This window comes from Cherax quadricarinatus, chromosome 37, assembly GCF_038502225.1.
Source record: "Cherax quadricarinatus isolate ZL_2023a chromosome 37, ASM3850222v1, whole genome shotgun sequence".
NCBI classification, from domain to species: Eukaryota; Metazoa; Arthropoda; class Malacostraca; order Decapoda; family Parastacidae; genus Cherax; species Cherax quadricarinatus.
In genome coordinates, this window is record NC_091328.1 from 3,161,536 (window position 1) to 3,184,286 (window position 22,751).

Consider the following 22,751-nt stretch of genomic DNA (forward strand, 5'->3'; position numbering starts at 1 on the left):
TTGGATCAGAAACCATTTTAATATAAAGTTGTCACACCTGAAGTCCAAGTTGTAACACTGGCTGGCAGAGATGAATGGTTCAGGCGTTAGTTACAAGACGTAATTCTTACAGTAGCTGGCGTCTCTTTGTTCCCTGCTCACACACGGAAAATTATGCAACAATTTGGGACACGGTGAAGGAGAGATCAATACTCACTGTGCAAAGTTTAAACAGAGACGTATACATGTACATATTTTCGAGAGATACTCAGAACTAGCACCATGAATCAAGCTGTGGCAAGTGAACGAGGGTTTTAGAACCTCGTCCTCAGTTCTACTTTTGTTTGTTTTAATAAACTAAAGATCCAGTCTAAAAGGAGATCGGTTATGTGAAATTAATAGTGTTTGTAGAAATATTGAGACGTTTTAGAGTATTTGATCCAGTTTATATTGACGGTATATATCTTAAGTTTTGGAAGAAATCACAATAAAACGCGTGATTACCTTGATACTGGAGAAGGGTTCTTGATCCCATGAACTGAAGCTATCCTTCTCTTCCCTGACATGACTCTGCCTTCCATTCCCCAGGCGTCGTATGACCCCTAAGATGAAATCAATGCCACAGTGAAAATAGGAAATTAAACCTGAGCGCTTTCACATGCTAACACATCTCATGTTTCCTCTGAAGATGTGTAAGCACATGAAAGCACTCGTTTTATTTTTTATTTTCATTGTGGTATTTTTTTCATCTTAGGGGCCATACGACGCCTGGTGAATGGGAGGCAGAGTCAAGTCAGGGAAGGAGGAGGATAGCTTCAGTTCATGGGATCAAGAGCCCTTCACCAGCATCTGGGCACCTTCCATAAAGGACCATTAATATATAACGATATATAATAGTCAATATCTAAGAAAAGTTTCATAGAATTATTTGTATCTCAACTTTTCTCGAGTATTATCTCAAAATATATTACAAAGCGTATTTATATCTAGTACAAATTTTATATAACACTAACATGATTGATGTAAAGGTCGGTGTGAAACCAAGAAAGGAATTGGAGACAGCCAATAGGAAATACCAAGCATGAAGAGCTTTATTAAATATTCTCAACTACGACGCTATACCAGGGCTGTTTATGGTCTTTATAAGATGGTCTGGTTGAGGACATATCCTACTGCCTGGCTCCTCTTCTGAACTTAGGAACTAATCCCAAGAGTGTTTCCTCGCCGCTGTACGAGAATCTACGACTAATTAGGTTCAACACTCGTTAGAAGAAGAAATGTTACAAATACTGATCTTGTGTCGGCTAGCTATCACCTGCCATACAAAGTACAAGTGAAGGTTCATGCCACTGACCGCTGGTTCATGCCACTGTCCGCTGGTTCATGCCACTGACGGCTGGTTCATGCCACTAACCGCAGGTTCATGCCACTAACCGCTGGTTCATGCCACTATCCGCTGGTTCATGCCACTGTCCGCTGGTTCATGCCACTGACCGCTGCTTCATGCCACTGTTCGCTGGTTCATGCCACTGACCGCTGGTTCATGCCACTGTCCGCTGGTTCATGCCACTGACGGCTGGTTCATGCCACTAACCGCAGGTTCATGCCATTAACCGCTGGTTCACGCCACTATCCGCTGGTTCATGCCACTGTCCGCTGGTTCATGCCACTGTCCGCTGGTTCATGCCACTGTCCGCTGGTTCATGGCACTGACGGCTGGTTCATGCCACTAACCGCAGGTTCATGCCACTAACCGCTGGTTCATGCCACTGACCGCTGGTTCATGCCACTGTCCGCTGGTTCATGCCACTGTCCGCTGGTTCATGGCACTGACGGCTGGTTCATGCCACTAACCGCAGGTTCATGCCACTAACCGCTGGTTCATGCTACTGACCGCTGGTTCATGCCACTGTCCGCTGGTTCATGCCACTGACCGCTGGTTCATGCCACTAACCGCTGGTTCATGCCACTGACCGCTGGTTCATGCCACTAACCGCTGGTTCATGCCACTGACCGCTGGTTCATGCCACTAACCGCTGGTTCATGCCACTGACCGCTGGTTCATGCCACTAACCGCTGGTTCATGCCACTAACCGCTGGTTCATGCCACTGTCCGCTGGTTCATGCCACTGTCCGCTGGTTCATGCCACTGACGGCTGGTTCATGCCACTAACCGCAGGTTCATGCCATTGACCGCAGGTTCATGCCACTAACCGCTGGTTCATGCTACTGACCGCTGGTTCATGCCACTGTCCGCTGGTTCATGCCACTGACCGCTGGTTCATGCCACTGACCGCCTTCTAGGGAAAGACTGAGTGTTTTGATCTTATCGAGTTTCAGACTTTCCAATGATGGTGCACTCCTCAGGAAATAATTCAGCCTTGAATAAAGAAATAAATCAGGCAGAAACTAAAAAAAATCACAATATCTCTCGTACTTAGAAGAGGAACTTGATGGAGTCGTTTCGCACCATTGTGGACCATCGTAAAGTCACAACTCACGACTGTGGCCTGACAGTGGTCTAGAACGGACTGGAAACTCCTCACCAGGTTCCTCTCTTACTTGTGGAGTTTTGGTAAATCAGGCAACTAGTAAGAATGACATCGAGGTTCAAGTCATGCAAGTCGCCCTTTTTATCTTCGTGGAAGACAGAACTTGTCGACCAGTAGACACCATATATAGACCAAAACTTTGTAGTCTGTGTTGGTCTGTTTACAGCGACACATTCACTGAAAGTAAAAAAAAAAAATCTAGACATGTGCCTAATGACACATGTGTAACAGGTGTTTTTCCAATTGCCGATACCTAACTATTGTGCATGTGTCTTACTATCAACCTGTCGGTATTATATAGTGACACACGTGTGCCTTTCTGCCACTGTCTGTCTTCAAGGATTACGACACTGAGAATGGAGCAATGGCGACGCTTCCAACAAAGTTAATGATGACATCAGCCAGCCAGGCTAAAGGAAGATTGTCAGTGTTGACATCAGCGAGCAGAGTGAACACGGACGATCTTTGCTGTGAAGCGTCGTCTCCTTTCTCCTATGGTGAAATTTGGTGCTGACGATTCCCCGTGGTTCCCTCAGGACCGCGGTGGTGAGCCGGGTAATGCTGGGGGTTCATGGCTGGATGATTCAGTGGCTCGTCTTGTGGCTGAATGATGTGATCACCCACTCATCCACGACCTGCGCATGTAATCCAGATGGACACACACACGCACACACAAAAATGTATATGTGAGCCAGTACACGTTCACACACACACACACACACACACACACACACACACACACACACACACACACACACACACACACACACACACACACACACACACACACAATTTTATCTGAAGTAACCTGATTGAAGTCACCCCTACAAAACTTGCAAAAATATTAAAGGGACAGAAGCAGTGGCATCAATTATAATGGCAAATACATCAATGCCTAAACCATTACTCCTGACCATTCACCAGGCTACACATGAATGACAAACAGGCAAATTATATTTCTAAATTATTCACAGCAGTCTATGCTTAAAAATGTTTGTCAACACATAAAACAAATGCCAGCTAATGTGTATGGTTGGAACTAACCAACCAATCAGAAGAGGTTTATTGGATGGTTGCTTGGTTAACCAGGTTTAAAACCTATCGACTACACGAGGGTCATAGGTCACCTCTTTTATACCTGTGATATCTTGTTCGTTACCATATCTGTATAAATCCTCAGAATAAAAAACGTTATCGTGTATTATCGGCACTTCCCAACTAGCATTATTAACTTGCTGCATGTTAGAAAAGGCTGCAACGTTACGTTACAGAAATCCTTTGTGTAATAAAATCCTGAAGTGAGAAAATTGCTTAAATTGGCTTGTGTCTGGCAGATCAAGAACCCTTCACTGTGGTGACGAGGCAGTGTTGACATGTCAGCTGTGTCATCCTAATTTTACAGTTCTGTACTTCAACTTTGTCTCGCCACTGGGAAAGATTGTCAGAAAATGTCTGAATGCTTCAGTGGCAGTACAGTGGTACTATAGTGGCACTACAGTGGTACTACAGTGGCGCTGATGCTATGCTTGTGTACTACCAGTCCTTCAACTCATTTCTCTATCCCAGCTACCCCTGTCTTCCTCCAGCACCGTCCTCTCTCCCTCCTACACCGTCACGCCCCACACACATCTCTTAATTACCCTCTGTCTAACGCTTGCCACTTAACCTGACGCACATCCTCTCGGGTGGTAAATCAAGAGGTATGGGCGGATACAGGGCGTAATTACGCCTCTCTGGCGTATGATACCACCGGAAACTGCGACCATCTGAAGGCCTCGTCTGGTCGAGTCTAGGGGAACCTTACCATCACCCGCGACACAGATTTCTAAAGTTAATTTTTAATCATGGTAGTGGCATCTACTGTTTCCTGACTCTAGGGGCCTATTCCAGTGCAAGATCTACCAATAATATGCACGGCCTACCAGTATTCCAGTTCACGGCCAAGTAATATTCTGATTCATCTAAAAATATTCCCGTTGAAGGCCTACCCATATACCATTCATGGTCAGTCAGTACTTCATATTTTGGCCTATCAATATTCCAGTTCAAGGCCTATGGCTCTGCAAATCACATAGATAATATTGTACACGATAGTTCTTATTCTAGACAGCAGTAGATAGTTCTTAATCTAGATAGCAATAGTTCTTAATTTAGATAATAGATAGTTCTTAATTTAGATAGCAGTAGATGGTTCTTAATTTAGATAGCAGTAGATAGTTCTTAATTTAGATAGCAGTAGATGGTTCTTAATTTAGATAGCAGTAGATGGTTCTTAATTTAGATAGCAGTAGATAGTTCTTAATTTAGATAGCAGTAGATAGTTCTTAATTTAGATAGCAGTAGATAGCTCTTAATTTAGATAGCAGTAGATAGCTCTTAATTTAGATAGCAGTAGATAGTTCTTAATTTAGATAGCAGTAGTTCTTAATTTAGATAGTAGATAGTTCTTAATTTAGATAGTAGATAGTTCTTAATTTAGATAGCAGTAGTTCTTAATTTAGATAGTAGATAGTTCTTAATTTAGATAGCAGTAGATAGTTCTTAATTTAGATAGCAGTAGATAGTTCCTAATTTAGATAGCAGTAGATAGTTCTTAATTTAGATAGCAGTAGATAGTTCTTAATTTAGATAGCAGTAGATAGTTCTTAATTTAGATAGGAGTAGTTCTTAATTTAGATAGTAGTTCTTAATTTAGATAGCAGTAGATAGTTCCTAATTTAGATAGCAGTTGATAGTTCTTAATTTAGATAGCAGTAGATAGTTCTTAATTTAGATAGCAGTAGATAGTTCTTAATTTAGATAGCAGTAGATAGTTCTTAATTTAGATAGCAGTAGATAGTTATTCTCTGTCTTTCCCCTGTACTTATATGATCACCCATGACCTCCCATGTACTCCCATGTACTCCCATGTACTCCCATGACTTCCCATGACCTCCCATGTACTCCCATGACTTTCTATGACCTCCCATATACTCCCATGACCTCCCATGTACTCCCATGACTTCCCATGACCTCCCATGTACTCCCATGACCTTCCATGACCTCCTGAACCACATATTTGCATTTCCAACTGCGCAGTTACTGTCACTCACAACTTTCCATATAAATGAATTTTGTGACTCTTTTTTTTATCTCCCAATCCAATATATTGTTTGTTCAATATTCCCAGAGTCTGTAAAACTATATAACAAAATCAAAACATAACAAAAGCTCTCGCTCGGATTTTGTTTAATTCTCTGTTTGTTGTTTCTGTAATTCGGCTCGTCAGTTTTCAACGTTAGTTACCGTGGCGGCCCATTGCTCTGTTTTCAATACAGATTTACGTATTTTTGGAAGCCTATCTTATTATAGTATTTTTTTTTCTTTATAGTTGGGTGTCAGAAAATCTCTCAAACGAGGGGGACCTTGATAATGTTGAAGGGCTCTTGATTCGAAGAATTTGGGCTACTGACCCTTTCCTAAGATTAAACATAATTATCTCCGAATACTACTACTACTACTAATAATAATAATAATAACAGACAGGTTGATCAAACAAGTCAAACTGCCCTAGAAATATACATTTTTTATATTTTCTACATCCTGAATAATATACACACACACACACACATATATATATATATATATATATATATATATATATATATATATATATATGAACTCGTTTAAAATTAAGTCCTTTCTAAATATTTTCTCTTATACGTTTAAAGATATATTTTTTCATTTATGTTAATGTAAAAATAAATAATTTTGTACCAAAAGAACCTTAGAAAACTTACCTAACCTTATTATAACAAGCGCAATTTAATTTAGTCTAATCCAACTAAATATATTTTAGATAAGTTTACAATAATTTAATAATAAGCAAACACAATGAAATATATTTTTTCGTTAGGTTCAAAATGATTCTTGCGAAATTATTGCATACATAAATTTTCGCTTGCCTTATTCGGCAAGAAGAGCGTTGCTATTTAAGCCCAAAATTGCAAGTTTTGCCTATTCGGCACGACATAAGTAAAACTTAGTGAAAAATGGTAAAGTATGTGGAAGGAGGGACATAATGGGAGGGGTGAGAGGATATAATGGGGGGGGGTGAGGGATGCGTGGGCAGTATTGAGAGGGAGAGGTGAGAGGGGTGGTGTCGAGAGGTGAGATGGAGGGAGGGGAGGGGAGGAGGGGAGGGGGTTCAGAATCAACACCCGCTAATTGGTCTAGCATGAAGGCTATTGGCTCTGGCCTAACACTCTCGTAAACTGATTTATCTCCAAATCAAGTATGGTAATCACCGCCAATATTGTTTATATAATTGATTGCCGCAGCCGCAGGGGAAATCACAGACTTTATTATAGGTACGTGGGGTCGCAGCCTCCCCCTCCCGCACCACCACCGTTTACCGCACTAATTGTCGAATGCTCCGTCTGGTGCCTGCGGCTGACCGCAGACAACAGCAACCGCAGGCTAACGTTCCCTTCCCACCCAGGCAGATATACCGCCCTGTTTTATCGGGGAAAAATATACCTAGACTCCCTACTCACTTATTTCCCCCCATATCCCTTGCCCCTACTCACTTATTTCCCCCCATATCCCTTGCCCCTACCCACCACATTTAACGAGGTGGGTGCCATTGTTCTCTACACAGGAGATGGAAGTTCTCTAACAGTGCTGTGCTGAGTAAAGGAAGAATATCTCACCACTCTTGTATACAAGCTGTCAGAAACTTTTCACCAGATCCTCTCACTTCTCTCCTATATACTTCCTTAATTTCTCACCTCTCTTGTTTCTCTCTCTCCCCTTTCATTATATATATATATATATATATATATATATATATATATATATATATATATATATCGTGCCGAATATGTAAAACTGGTCAATTAGCAAGAACTCATTTAAAATTAAGTCCTTTATAAAATTTTCTCTTATACGTCTAAAGATATATTTTTTTCATTAATGATAATGTAAAAAACTTTAATTTTGCACCAAAAGAATCTTAGAAAACTTACCTAACCTTATTATAACAAGAACAATTTATTTTAGCCTAACCTAATTAAATATATTTTAGATTTGTTTACAATAATTTAATACTAAACAAACACAGTGAAATATATTTTTTTCGTTAGGTTCAGAATGATTTTGGCGAAATTATTGCATACACAAATTTTCACTTGTTCTATATGGCAAGATGAACGTTGCTATTTAAGCCAAGATCGCAAGTTCTGCCTATTCGGCACGACATATATATATATAATATAAACTTATATACTGTGTATTTTAATATTCATTGACAAATTCTATGCATGCAGGGAGTCATGCGGCGCCTGGGGAATGGGAGGTAATGATATTTGATCCGAGGAAGGTGAGGGTAGCGCCAGTTCCATGGACCAAGAGCACTTCAGATTACAGGATCGCAATAACATGGCTAATCTAATGGCGAGAAGTTAAGTCACATTTTTGACAGGCTGAGACATACTGCCTTCCGTAGCTTCTAATAGCAGTTCTTAGTCTAATAATCTTGGTATCCTTAACATCAATTCTTGCTTATAACGCACACACACACACACACACACACACACACACACACACACACACACACACACACACACACACACACACACACACACACACACAATTATGTAAATTCTTCCAGCCAGCATAAAAACAGCTGTGAATGGAACAATCAAGACTACGTCAATTACAGTGCTGACAAAAATACTGGAATTATCCACATCATGTATCACTGTACATAGTGTAGAGGAAACCGCACACAAGCCACATATATCACATCGGATGGTAAAGGCCACAGGTACTTGGCCAAATCATAGGAATACAGGCCTTAAAATCGAAGGCGGAATAACACTCTCATCCACATCCACCTTTTTCGAAAATTATAAATACCGCATCCGCCTCTTTCGAAAAAAAAATGATATTGCTAAATTGATTCTTATGGGCCTATTTTTGCTTTTGCACTAGTTATGCATTGTTGATATTTTATATGTTTGATCAGCCAGTGATTTTGATAAAGTACGAAGGAACTTGAGCTGGCGGTGGCACGAACTTGTTAGGTGAACGAGATTTAGCACTGCGAGTGGTGGTCGGTAAATAGCGACCTTGTGGAGATAGTCTCTCTCGTAAGTGGAATGTGGATAAGGCATGTAGAACACACACACACACACACACACACACACACACACACACACACACACACACACAAACAAACAAATCTGCCCAGTCACTGCACTATTGAGGAGTCGCGTATAGAAGCCATGATTTATTGTTGCCACAGAGGCTTCAATGCTTTTTAATAAGCATTACGTGTAATGTCGGCATGTTCCCTCGGCCTGGGACTGTCAGGGGGAGAGAGAGAGAGAGAGAGAGAGAGAGAGACAGAGAGAGAGAGAGAGAGAGAGAGAGAGAGAGAGAGAGAGAGAGAGAGAGAGAGAGAGAGAGAGAGAGAGAGAGAGAGAGAGAGAGAGAGAGAGAGACAGAGACAGAGACAGAGACAGAGACAGAGACAGAGACAGAGACAGAGAGAGAGAGAGAGAGAGTGTACGTGTTTCGAAAATGCAGTGAGGCACTTCAAGGTACTTCTTCAAGGGTACCTGATGAGCACCAGTGTAGTAATAATAAAAAATAAAGCCTGGAGCAATAATAAAAAGAATTAAACAAGACTGGAGCAATAATAAAGATAAAAATATATGGAGATTAGTAATAATAACAGCAGAACCTTGTGATCCGCCTCGCTGTGTTCACTCTCTGAGATACTTATTTAGTGCTGTTGTTATTGTTCGGATTTGACGAATGTTCACTATGTGTGTGTAACCTACAGAGAGTTTCTGGCGAACCGTAGACAAAGTATGTCACTTCGGGCATAGTGTGAAGCAGTGGAATAAACCCACACACACACACACACACACACACACACACACACACACACACACACACACACAAAGGAGTCTGCAGGAGAATCTGTGCAATAGCATTGCAGGTATGAGTATGGCAACAAAGAGAACATCAGTCGTGACTTGATAGTTCTCCCCCCCTCCCCACAGAACGTTACTTAAAGAACCATATGCTATTATTAACCCCATCAGGACCCAATTCCTAGACCCTTTTATGTATTCATACGATCATCTTGCACTGCCGTCCACAGTAGGGATATAAGATTCACAATGAACTAGCCACTTTGACGGCAAAATCTTAAATATAACGAGTCGTATTCAACGTCTCGCTTCCAGTTAACAATATTTTGAGAACAGTCTGCAAAATTATCAGGAAAAATGAGAATGTGATGTTTTTCCAGTAAAAAAACTCTGACTTTCAGTTAATCATTCACTGCCCGAGCAAAGTGCGCAGTGACGATTGGGCTCAGAGTGTTGAAAGTCTGATTTCGTGTTTATTAAGATTTGATTGCCGGAGATGTTATTTACTAACAGGCAAACACTTCCGAACTGGAACATTGGATTTACAAAGCCTGCCAGTCCACAAATCATGCTTGAAATGATAAAGTCGATAGAGCCATTTACCCTCGTAAAAGCAACACTTAAAGTGGCTGACCATTTGTTAGAAAATAGGTGATGAATGGGTAACCATTGGAAGTTCTTAGACCAAAAAAGAAAAAAAGACAGCACTTGCAGAGGCAATTTGGACAACGGGTGGAGGCACTGACATGCCGTAGTTACCCGAGGGCTAGCTGGTCTAGTGGCTAACGCGACGGGCTGGAGTTTTGAGACTATGACCGCGGGTTCAATCCCGGCCGGGGGTATGGTTTACCCGAGGGAGAGATGACGGTGGATCACTACACCAACCACTCTACAAGACGTTAACTAAGTTGCTAGAGCGTACAAATGGCTCATATATATTTTTGAAGGATACGGATACATTTATGAAGGACGAAACACATCTTCGTAGAACAAAAGGAATTCCAGGTCTCCAGTGGACTCTGTAAGGGAGAATACCCATCAGAGAAGAAAAGTTCCCTAAGTCAACAACACATACAGAAAGGCAAGCAGAGGTACAGAAGATACAACACTGTTCTTGCAGAACAGAGGTAATACTAGTGTTGTGGTAATACTAGAGTTGTGGATACGTGGAACAATCTTCCGAGTAGGGTAATAGGAGCTAAGACCTTGTGTAGCTTTAAAAAGAGATCGAAAAAATAAAAGACTGAGAAGGGTTGGGTTTGGTAAATATCTGAGGTATTGAAACACATTCTTGGGAAACTCTGGGGATAGGCTGGGCAAGTGGGTGGGAGGGAATGGTTGATTTAGAGAAGGACCTGCCTATTTTAGGCCAGTAATCCTGCTGCAGTCTTCCTGCATACTTATGATCTTATAAGAACATAAGATTATGATTCTACCTGTACCACAACCGTCATCGGAGAGGACACTAACCTCTTGATATTTCTTTGCTTTCATCCCATCTTCAGTTCTGTAGATATATTCCTCAAGTCAGTCAGAAAATATCCAACTAATCTCGGAAAAAATGGAACATTTATTGTAACATTTATTGAATCATTTATTGAATCATTTATTGTTCCAGAGACCAGTAACTTGCTTACGTTTATGCAGGTTTACGGAGGGACACAATGCCATGTCTCTTTGGCACTGAGAAACGTGTTGCTTTCAACATCAATATTAAAGACTGAGACACTTATGCAACATATGGGAATCTTTATTGAGGAAAAGTTTCGCTAAACAGTGGCTTCATCAGTCCAATACAAATCAGGAAGGTGTAAGGAGAGGAGGAGTTTGAGGTAATCAGTCCCTCAGCCTGGAGTCGATGTGTTCAGTCAATCAATCTTGTAGAATGCACAGCATAGGGCCGTAGACGTGGCTTATATACTGTAGTGAGGTGAAGCGAAGCAGGAGGACGCGGGGTCATAGTGGTTCCATCCACTAGTCGAAGTAGGTCTTCGTCCAAAGGTTGGACAAGGATGAAGAATTCTTCGTATCAAGATCCCATGATGTTGCAGTGTCTGACAGATGTTGCATATGTGTCTCAATCTTCAACTTGTCGTTTTTTTTAAACCATTTATAACATGAATATTCAACGCAGAAGTAAGCAGAAGTATTCTGCAGAGTAGCAGACTATGTACTCTCTGTACCTCTACTTGAAGTTCACTTTCTGAAGTTGCACAGCGCTGGTCTCCTTTCAGAATAAAATGTACATTATTCATCTATGTAACGCAGTAAAAATTGTTTAGCAATTCTTGACCGACTCATTTTTCAGGTTTGATTGGCTAGACTATAAGTAGGTGCCTGGGGTGTTCACTCCCTGGGGTGTTCACTCCCTGGGGTGTTCACTCCCTGGGGTGTTCACTCCCTGGGGTGTTAACTCCCTGGGGTGTTCACTCCCTGGGGTGTTCACTCCCTGGGGTGTTCACTCCCTGGGGTGTTCACTCCCTGGGGTGTTCACTCCCTGGGGTGTTCACTCCCTATGGTGGAAATAAATAGTATAAAATACCTACACAATGGAAAAATAAACATAAGTAATATTATGTGATCCTTTATTGACAACGTTTGCCCACTGTGTGGGCGAAACGTTGTCAATAAAGGATCACATTATACTGCTTATGTGTTTATTTTTCCAACTCCCTGTGGTGGGCGGCACCCTGGGGAAAAGAATGAAGAGAACCCCTGTGGAAATAAGCCACACCGGTGGGTTTTCTTGGGTTATTCTGTATTACAAATCACTTTTCGTCGTCGTCGTCGTCGTCGTCCTCGTCGTCGTCCTCGTCGTTGTCCTCGTCGTCGTCGTCGTCGTCCTCGTCGTCCTCGTCCTCGTCCTCGTCGTCCTAGTCGTCCTCGTCGTCGTCCTCGTCGTCGTCCTCGTCGTCCTCGTCGTCGTCCTCGTCCTCCTCGTCGTCCTCGTCGTCGTCCTCGTCCTCCTCCTCGTCGTCCTCGTCCTCGTCGTCGTCCTCGTCCTCGTCCTCCTCCTCCTCCTCTTTCTCTTCTTCAGCAGCTGCCCACGGTCATTCTTCAATCAACAAGGTGTCATCCAGCTATCCACTGGTCATTCTTTGACCATTAGGGTCAAACCCAATTTCGGACACTCCCTCAGCCAGACAGGAGTTATTCAAGTCTTCCTGAGTTTACCCTGGAATAGTTCCCAGCCTCTGAGATGTCACCCCTACCCAAAGGGTCATCCAGACCCCTTCTCCTCGGCCTTCTTTCCCAGAAGGTCTCTCTCCCTTCCCCTCCCCCTTAACCCCCAGGGCGTCACCCTGGCGTGTGTGGTGGTCATTGCGGGCGTTAAAACCCTTTCCTCCCTGCCATGACTTCCTCTTACCCTTCCCAGCCGGGAACATTTCCACACCATCGTTTATCACATTCGTTCTGCACCTCGATTTTATGTCTCTCTGTTGAGGGCCTTAGAGGCACTCATCCCACGAGGCCGCTCTCTTGTTCTCTTATGAAAGGGGTTGTCGTTGTCGGCTGTGTGTGTGTGTGTGTGTGTGTGTGTGTGTGTGTGTGTGTGTGTGTGTGTGTGTGTGTGTGTGTGTGTGTGTGTGTCTGTGTCTGTGTGTACTCACCTAGTTGAGGTTGCAGGGGTCGAGTCCAAGCTCCTGGCCCCGCCTCTTCACTGGTCGCTACTACTGAACCGTGAGCTTTATCATACCTCTGCTTTGTGTGTGTGTGTGTGTGTAGTAGTAGAGTGCTCGGGAATTTAACTCCGGTCCTTTTGGTTGGGCGCCTGCTACTCTGACCATAGGGTCACAAGTCAACAGTGTACTCAAGTAGATGTTTTTGCAGGGGGTTGAGTGACAGCTCCTGACCCCTGTAAATGCCAATCTGTAGTTATCTATTTGTAGAAATAGCAGAGATGTATTCGTGGTTCCCAGTCTTTAGTCATTGTAAATAAACATTTTAAATTTTCACTGGTTGTAGCTTACTGATTTGTGCTTGTGGAATGGGGGGATGAGGTTAAGTCTCAGCTCCTGGGCCTATGTGCGTATGAATCTGCACGTACATTTCCAGGATTAACGTGTGCACGTCTCGTTCCTCTCAACAGGACTAAGTGGAAAAGACAGACAGCTGTGGGACTGGAGTTACTGGCCGAGGCTGGCAACTATGCTGCTCTTCAGAGACTCTATGGACAACACTACTGGCCGCCCACGCCCACTCTCGCCCATATTACACCCACTCTCCCTGCAGGTAAAATTCCAGACCCGCTTCACGCCCTTACCTCACACCCTCACCTCACGCCCTCACCTCACGCCCTCACCTCACGCCCTCACTTCCTCCCCTTCACCCTCTGCATGTGTATGCATTTACAAATAAATTTTACAATCCCTGTTTCGCTCTGCGATTATGTCTTCATAAATTCCACTTGTGTGTGTGTGTGTGTGTGTGTGTGTGTGTGTGTGTGTGTGTGTGTGTGTGTGTGTGTACTTACGTACGTATGTACGTACTCATCTATTTGTGTTGTAGGGGTAATTCTAATGAAGAGAGTCGTTCTTCCTGGGTTTTCCAGCTTAGGCTGCCACGGCTCACTATAAAAAAAAACCGTCTGTTTCTTTGTACACACTTTGGCAACGTACATGTGTACATGTACTGTCAGTACGTGTACTGTACACACTGTGTGAGCTCACATTTTTTATTTAATCACAACACTATGCATAAATTCTCGTTTTCTTTATTTTTTCACTCAGCTTTCAGCGGGCACTCAAACATTTTCCTCTAACTGGAAAGGAAATAACCTCAAAATGAATGGGATATGCAGAATTGCACTCGCATTGCAGAAGAGAATAGGAGATGATGCCATCACTTATTCTCGTACAGACTGAAAAAAAGCCCTTGTGGGAGGTATGTAAGATGCTGTAGAGTAAGAATGGATTTTGTCAGAAATGTCACTAGGAGAGAGAGAGAGAGAGAGAGAGAGAGAGAGAGAGAGAGAGAGAGAGAGAGAGAGAGAGAGAGAGAGAGAGAGAGAGAGAGAGAGAGAGAGAGAGAGAGAGAGAGAGAGAGAGAGAGAGAGAGAGAGAGAGTAATTAACGCATCTGCTGGGTGAAAATGATTAATTTCTGACCTCATCCCGAGGTGCTGCTGACCATATTTAAGCTGTAGCGACGACGGCTGAGACTGGGCGCTTAGGCAAGCCTTGTTTAACAAATTAGAGCCTGAGGTCTTTCCCCGCAAGCAGCCAGTGGAACATGCACATCGCTAACTGGTTCTTCTCGGCGGGTTGGAGGATCCTGGACCAAAGTGACTGGCTGTTTTATGAGGTCCCTACTTGGCCAGTCACTGGGCAAGAGTTGAAGCTTTCTATCTAAGAAGGGAGAAAGTCTGCAATGCCAGCAGAGTGCAATGGACAAGTGTAGTAGGAGCAGCAGCAACACACACAGTTTCCCCAGCTCTCGGGCTTAATGCCCAAAGCCGGGGTGTGGCTGCAAAAGGATCCTGTAGTGCTTGCTGCCTTTGCACCTCCTGACATCGTCTGCTGCTATGCAGCTGCTACACCCTTCGAGCCCAGTGTGGGTGGGGTTTGTGGCAGCCCAAGGTGCCTAGCTTCTCCTTCTGAGCCCCGTGGGGGCGGGGAATGGGGCTAGGCCTGGGGACAGCTGGTCCCATAAGATGAGGAGGTACTTGTACCTCCTTCCATGGCAGACATTGGTCTGAAACGCACGACAAGGAGCCAAGGAAAAGGTCCGGGCCGGGCGATTATACAGGCGAATCTACTACCTACCTACCTAATCTGCAATAACAAGCTTTGGTGATTATAATTATAACCTGTAAGCCATCGGAAGGCCTCAGTCGGATGACCAAAAGGTCCAGCTGCGGTTCATCATATGACTTAGAACCGTGTCAGGAAACGCTTGTCTTCTTTCCTGACAAACCTTACCTGACCTAACTGCAATGGCAGTAACGCCAAACAGTTGGGTCAAGTACTTTCTCTTACCCTCAGAACATCCCTCTCACCAATGTGCTCTAAACCATCTTTCACGTTCACATCAAGATCTGTTTTATGTAAAAAAAATCATTCACAAATGTTAGAACGCTCCTTCAACTAGATTTGCGACCTGATAATGGCTGAGGATGTGGCACGCAAAGAGTACATAACCTTTATTCCGCGCATGTACACACCCTCATTTACAGGCTATCTCCCCTAACCAGTGAACCCGGTGACTAAGGGTTGACGATGGGGCCCCGTCGTTCAACCAGTACCCAGGTTCCAGCCAATAAGATGGTTTTGGCAATCACAGAGGTTATGTGGGTACCACTCTCCTGTCTGCCTTTGTAATTCCCATTTTAGAGCTAGTTGAAGCACGGTCTGCTCTCTAGTGGCTTCTATTCTGCCTTGCTTACCGTGGAGTGCACTAATACCTATCGCTGTACATAGTGCATATAGTGTACATACTTCTGTTCTAAATTGGTGAAGGATAATATAAGTCAAAAGTTTTCTGCTGTGTTTATTTTGCTCCCTTTACACCCAGGATAACAGACCATTTGAAATCCTGGGTTGTAATATGGGGTCCTGTCCGGGAGATGATCAAGGATTATTTCTGGGATGATCTTATCAGGGATAACAGTTCGGGATACGTATTACATTAATCTTTGTGTGTCGGTCATTTTGTGGTGTGGGTGTGACGGCCCCCTGCCAAACTAGTGGTTCTGCCGGCCGGCAGTACCACTGGGTACATCATCAGACCCAATGTGGGAACTGCTGAGCAGGCCTTAGAAGCAGTATTCACCAGACCACCTTACGGTGTATATCAACTGGTCTTAGAAGTAGTATATACCAGACTACCTTACGGTATACATCTACTGGCAGGAGACAGTACTCACCAGACCACCTTACGGTGTACATCTACTGGCCTTAGAGAGTATTCACAAGACTACCTCAAGGAGTACAATTGTAGGTGATGTCTACGGACTCACCACCGACTCTAGTCAACTGTGGGCCAAGTCATGCTGACGCTGTTGTAGTGTGGCACTGAAGGAAGATAGGGTTGGAGTGTGACACTGAAAAAGGCTGGGATCGTAGTGTGACACTGAAGGAAGTATGACAGAGTGTAACACTGAAGTAAGATAATAGGATCGTAGTGGAACACTGAGAGACGAGGGTATCTTGTGACACTGAAGATAGGATTGTAGTGTAACACTGACGAATAGTGTCATGTGACAGATTGCTGGCCTCTGAGAAAAAAAAAACGCTATGAGGGTGATAGCTGAGTGTGTGACGCAGAGACAAGGATGTCAAGTGTGACACAGTAGACACGTGTGTGTGTGACACAGAGCTGATGCTGTTGTAGTGTTGCACTGAAGGAAGATAGGGTTGGAGTGTGACACTGAAAAAGAATGGACCCATAGTGTGACACTGAAGGAAGTATGACAGAGTGTAACACTGAAGTAAGTAATAGGGCATAGTGGAACACTGAGAGACGAGGGTGTCATGTGACACTGAAGGAAGATAGGATCATAGTGTGACACTGACAATAGTGTCATGGAGAGGAGTGTCACAACATGGACAAGGGTGTCGTGTGACACAGAGAAAGAGTGTCATAACAGATAAGGGTGTCGTGAGACAGGAGTGTAGTATAACTCCATGTAATCAGTGACTGAGTGTGACACAGTAGTGTCAAGAGTTGTACCCCTGTGTGTGGTAGGGTCATAAATTAATTTATTATTTTAGGATTTATATGTATATATCTGCACAAAGTAATTATAATTTATTATTGTAACATGTGTATATATATATATATATATATATATATATATATATATATATATATATATATATATATATGTACCAGAGATAATAGGTTTTTATAGGATGTTAATATATTAAAGATTATTTATTATATAATACCTCTAGACCAAAGATTGTTTTGATCATAATAAGAATTATAAGTTGTCTTAAGTGTATTCAGTATCCTGGACAGGCCCCCATATATTACAACCCACAAAAAACACTTCTTTTGGCCTTTACTCTAGTGCTGTACTATGACAGTTCGGGATACTGAATACACTTAGTAAAAATTATAAATTGTCTTATGCTAAAAACAATCTTTGGTCTAGAGGTATTATATAATAAATAATTTTTAATATATTAACTCCTGATAAAAACCTATTGTCTCTGGTACACATATATACACATGTTACAATAATAAATTATAATTACTTTGTACAGATATATACATATAAATCCTAAAATAATAAATTATAATTAATTTATGACCCTACCACACACAGGGGTACAACTCTTGACACTACTGTGTCACACTCAGTCACTAATTACATGGAGTTATACTACACTCCTGTCTCACACCCTTATCTGTTATGACACTCTTTCTCTGTGTCACACGACACCCTTGTCCATGTTGTGATGCTCCTTCTCTCAATGACACTATTGTCAGTGTCACACTACGATCCTATCTTCCTTCAGTGTCACACGACACCCTCGTCTCTCAGTGTTCCACTATGCCCTATTATCTTACTTCAGTGTTACACTCTGTCATACTTCCTTCAGTGTCACACTACGGTCCCATTCTTTTTCAGTGTCATACTCCGACCCTATCTTCATTCAGTGCCACACTACAACAGCGTCAGCATGACTTGGCCCACAGTTGACTAGAGTCGGTGGTGAGTCCGTAGACATCACCTACAATTGTACTCCTTGAGGTAGTCTTGTGAATACTCTCTAAGGCCAGTAGATGTACACCGTAAGGTGGTCTGGTGAGTACTGTCTCCTGGCAGAAAAGTAGAAAGTGTAGACAGTAGTCGTCCTGGCAATTACTACCTGCCTGCAGTGTGAGTGTAACAAAACTGTGTTAAACTATGTGCACTCGGGCAGGAATCCTGGCCATTTCTGCCTTATGAACATTCAAGGTGGCAGATATCATAAAATTGTACGTTGTTTATTTACTTGCATATATTTTCTTACGTGTTTTCTGTATTGCATTTATTTTCTGCGTTCAGGAGGACTAGTTACTAACACCTGTGTTTTTTATTACAGGTGTTGACGCTTATTACCGACACGTTGCTGCAGCTCTCACTCAACGCGCAACTATCCAGCCCAACCCGTTCCTGTCCCATAGTCTATCCCAAGCCTCTCCTCTCTCCGCCCTATCTCAAGCCTCTCCACTCTCTGCCCTATCCCAAGCCTCTCCTTTATCCCTCACTTCCCACTACTACTCCACTCTTGCCTCCAGCCTCTCCTCCACCACCTCCACAGGGCCACAACCACTGCCATCCCCGCCCACCACCAGCGCCTCGCCAGCCCTGTCTTCCGTCCCCAGCCCGGCCAGCCCGCCCACTCCGCCCTCGCCGCCCACTCACCAACAGCGACAGCAACCATGAACCAATCAAGCGCAGGCACACACTAACGGGCGATTTTGAAGAGGAAATTTTCAGACTGCTACTGTGTCGTCAGCCTGGTGTCTACCAGTGCTCGCGATGTTTCCTTCCGTGACCAGACAAAGAAACTATGTAGAGTAAGCCTTCATTTGGACAACGTTTCTCTCTAAATAGAGCTTTTCCAAGCTCTACTTAGACGGGGAAATGATGTTGAAATAAAGATTTATTTTGTGTACTTGTGTGTTCACAAATCTGTCTACGTTTTGCCCACTATGACTCGTCGCGCCACACTTTACCTGTGAACTCTAAATCATTGGAAGCCAATTACATGACCTACAGTGATAATTAAGGCAAATTACATCCCCGACAATGATCAGTCAAAGCCAGTTATATCCCCGACAAAGGCAGTCAAGGCCAATTACAATGTCGACAAAGGACTTTCCTAGAAAACTGTCGTTAAAGACTCGTTTGTCTTGTAGATTGTTGCTGGAAAGCACTTTCTTGAAGTGTTGAAACAAGTGAATCTGAAAGACAGGATGACTTCGGGCAACTAACCCCAGAGGCTCGTCAACCCACCGCAATGCCAAGAAAATCAAGCAGTGAAGCTGATTTTCGTTGGCTGGGTCCTGAAGTCCACATCCACACCAAGCCAAAGCTTGGTTTGTTAGCCAGTTATTTTTTCTTTAGTTGCACTGAAGGTAAATGAAAGGCGACGTTTTCATAAAGCGGAAAATTCCTCGCATTACGACCCTTCACCAGTTTCAAGAAACGCCTCAACCAGCTCGTAAGGCGAGACTCGAGGTGGAACCAGCGCAACACAGTGAAGGATTGCAATGATATTTTTCCCCAGGAACATGTTCCATAGATGTTAGTTTGGGATAGAGAACAAATGTGTCGTGTGCAGTTTTTGTGTTGTTAACCGCTTGTTCAGAGTATTGTGTTAGCCGAGACAATAATGTGACGGTGGGTCAATAGTTCACGGAGACTTATATGTTAGAGAGTGAGAGAGTGAGAGAGAGAGAGAGAATGAAAACACAGGATGAGAGCCTGTGTATTAACATCCTTGCAACTACAATAGTACGACTATACTTGTGTTGTCTCGTCTTCAGCATCATACATCAACGGCTGTTACTTTTTACATCTTCGTCTACTACACTGTGTGGAAAGTTTCCCAGGCTCCTCTGCACCTCCTTGTGTTTGTTGCTAAAGGAGTTTAAACTCTGTCCACTACACTAGATTCATTAAGGCTGCACTTATTTTTTTTCATCGTCAAAATGTTAAAAGAGGGATTAAGGTAAATTCTTAAGTGTGAATGTATATGCTGAGAGAAATATGTATCTCAATGTATATATATTACATGTTTCTTCGTTTACAATCGTGGTTTCTTGTTGTATTTATGTTTATCTATCGTGTCGCAGCCTTTTCTGATCTTCATGACTCCTCCAGTCATCTTCATGACTCCTCCAGTCATCTTCATGACTCCTCCAGTCATCTTCATGACTCCTCCAGTCATCTTCATGACTCCTCCAGTCATCTTCATGACTCCTCCAGTCATCTTCATGACTCCTCCAGTCATCTTCATGACTCCTCCAGTCATCTTTTGTGGTCATTTAGCAGTTATTTAGAAGCTTTATATTTCCGTGTTTTTTTTTTTTAAGTAATCACCGCACCGGCATTCCTCGTCCACATATCTGAAGGCCATTTAGTAGTTCGCCAGTGTAACAGTCGAGTTTCTGGCGATTTCATGATCAGGTTCTTGCGATGGAAATCTTAGTTCCTCGATGACCCACAGGTCTCTCTGCCTCACGTATTCTGGATATTTTTTCTCACACAATATATATTTTTACACGACCTGACTTCACTGTCTCTTTAAATCCATTGAATTTGTAAAGATTAATTTCCATGATTCGTCACTCAAGCAAATTTCTCAGCTTTTCAAAGATTTCCATGGACTTACAAACACATTTTTGGCTCAAGATCTTCGACTCAGCAGACATAATATAGGTTCTTACTTCTTACAAATATATATATATATATATATATATATATATATATATATATATATATTATTAGAAATAATACTGGGACCAGAGGCCATCCTTGGGGCACCCCGGAAGCGATGTTCACTTCTTGAGATAATTTACCTAAATTCACTTCGTATTTGTCTTTCAGACAGGAAATCTCTCACCCGATGTGTGTGTGTGTGTGTGTGTGTGTGTGTGTGTGTGTGTGTGTGTGTGTGTGTGTGTGTGTGTGTGTGTACGTGGTTGACTGGGATAGACCTGACACCACCTGTTCCTCATAATTCCCCCCCCCCGTCTCCTCTCTTTCAGACACATACCCGTTAAGACATGGGTGGTGAGGGAAGAGTAAAGGGGGAGAGGTTAAGGGGAAAAGGGAGAGAAATAAAAGGGTAGGATTAAAAGGATATGTAAATAGCATCACAACTTAATGGTCCAGTATATGCAATAATGTATAAACCGCCTTTTATTATCCTTATATACATACACACACAATATATATATATATATATATATATATATATATATATATATATATATATATATATATATATATATATATATATATATTTGTCAGTCCACAGCAGGATTCGAACCTACACACTCTACATCAAAGTACGTAGTACCTTTTCCACACGACCAGATCCCAGACTCTGGGATCTGTCCGAGTGGCATTAAGTACCTCGAGCTTTGAGGCAGTTTGTGTGTGTGTGTGTGTGTACTCACCTAATTGTACTCACCTGATTGTGGTTGCAGGGGTCGAGACTCAGCTCCTGGCCCCGCCTCTTCACTGATCGCTACTGGGTCCTCTCTCTCTCTCTGCTTCCTGAGCTTTGTCATACCTCTTCTTAAAACTATGTATGGTTCCTGCCTCCACTACTTCACTTGCTAGGCTATTCCACTTGCTGACAAATCTATGACTGAAGAAATACTTCCTAACGTCCCTGTGACTCGTCTGAGTCTTCAGCTTCCAGTTGTGACCCCTTGTCCCTGTGTCCCCTCTCTGGAACATCCTATCTCTGTCCACCTTGTCTATTCCCCGCAGTATCTCGCATGTCGTTATCATATCTCCCCTGACCCTTCTGTCCTCCAGTGTCGTCAGTGTGTGTGTGCGCGCGCGCGCGTAGGTTTGAATCCTGCTGTTTGGAAAATAATTATTTTGCCCCTTTGTAAATTAAGCCCAGCGACCCTAAAAAAAGAGAAGAAACACTTTCATCGTCACTCAGTCCATCGCCTTTTTGCCCAGAGGCGCGCCGATACCACAGTTCAAAAAACCGCCAGAAATTTCCAGTTTTCACCAGGAGAAACCTCTCCCCCCCCCCAATATATCCTACAACTGGAAAGAAAAAACAGAAATATATTAAACCATTTCTGCTTTCAGTCTTTAAAGATTTTGGTTTAGTGAACGGGGAGGGGGGAGGGGTGGGGGGAGGGGGGAGGGGTGGGGGAGGCTTCTGTTTTTTTTTTTGTCCTAGAGTGAGGGGGAAAACCATAATTCGGGGAGAGTTTCCTTGGTAACTGGCCCCTTTTAACAGCTAAGTGGGTGCCGCGCCGCTAATGCGAACACCGGGGGTGGGGGGGGGGTAAAAAAAAAAAAACTGCTGGCGGAATTAGAGAGGAAAATCTTGTTGCATTTTCTGGTTATTTTGGAAGTTGTGGCTGTGTCTTGCTTGTTCAGGTTCCTGTTTGTGCTCTCCTGTTTGTGCTCTCCTGTTTGTGTTCTCCTGTTTGTGTTCTCCTGTTTGTGTTCACTTGTTTGTGTTCTGTTTGTGCTCACCTGTTTGTGTTCTGTTTGTGTTTTCCTGTTTGTGTTCTCCTGTTTGTGTTTTCCTGTTTGTGCTCTCCTGTTTGTGTTCTCCTGTTTGTGTTCTCCTGTTTGTGCTCTCCTGTTTGTGTTTTCC

General features: G+C 43.0%; 1 protein-coding gene and 1 long non-coding RNA gene across 3 annotated transcripts in view; one reads left to right on the forward strand and one right to left on the reverse strand.

Moving 5' to 3' along the window:
* The window catches only part of LOC128704168 (homeobox protein ceh-30-like), a 58,533-nt gene extending 37,719 nt beyond the window's left edge, over positions 1–20,814 (forward strand). The window contains exons 3-4 of the mRNA XM_070091794.1: positions 13,545–13,687; positions 18,489–20,814. Coding sequence (XP_069947895.1) covers positions 13,545–13,687; positions 18,489–18,832 — 487 coding nt within the window. The 3' untranslated portion in view covers positions 18,833–20,814. The remainder of the gene's footprint in view (positions 1–13,544; positions 13,688–18,488) is intronic.
* The window catches only part of LOC138853686 (uncharacterized), a 307,328-nt gene that overhangs the window by 76,388 nt on the left and 208,189 nt on the right, over positions 1–22,751 (reverse strand). The gene's annotated exons all lie outside the window — the stretch shown is intronic.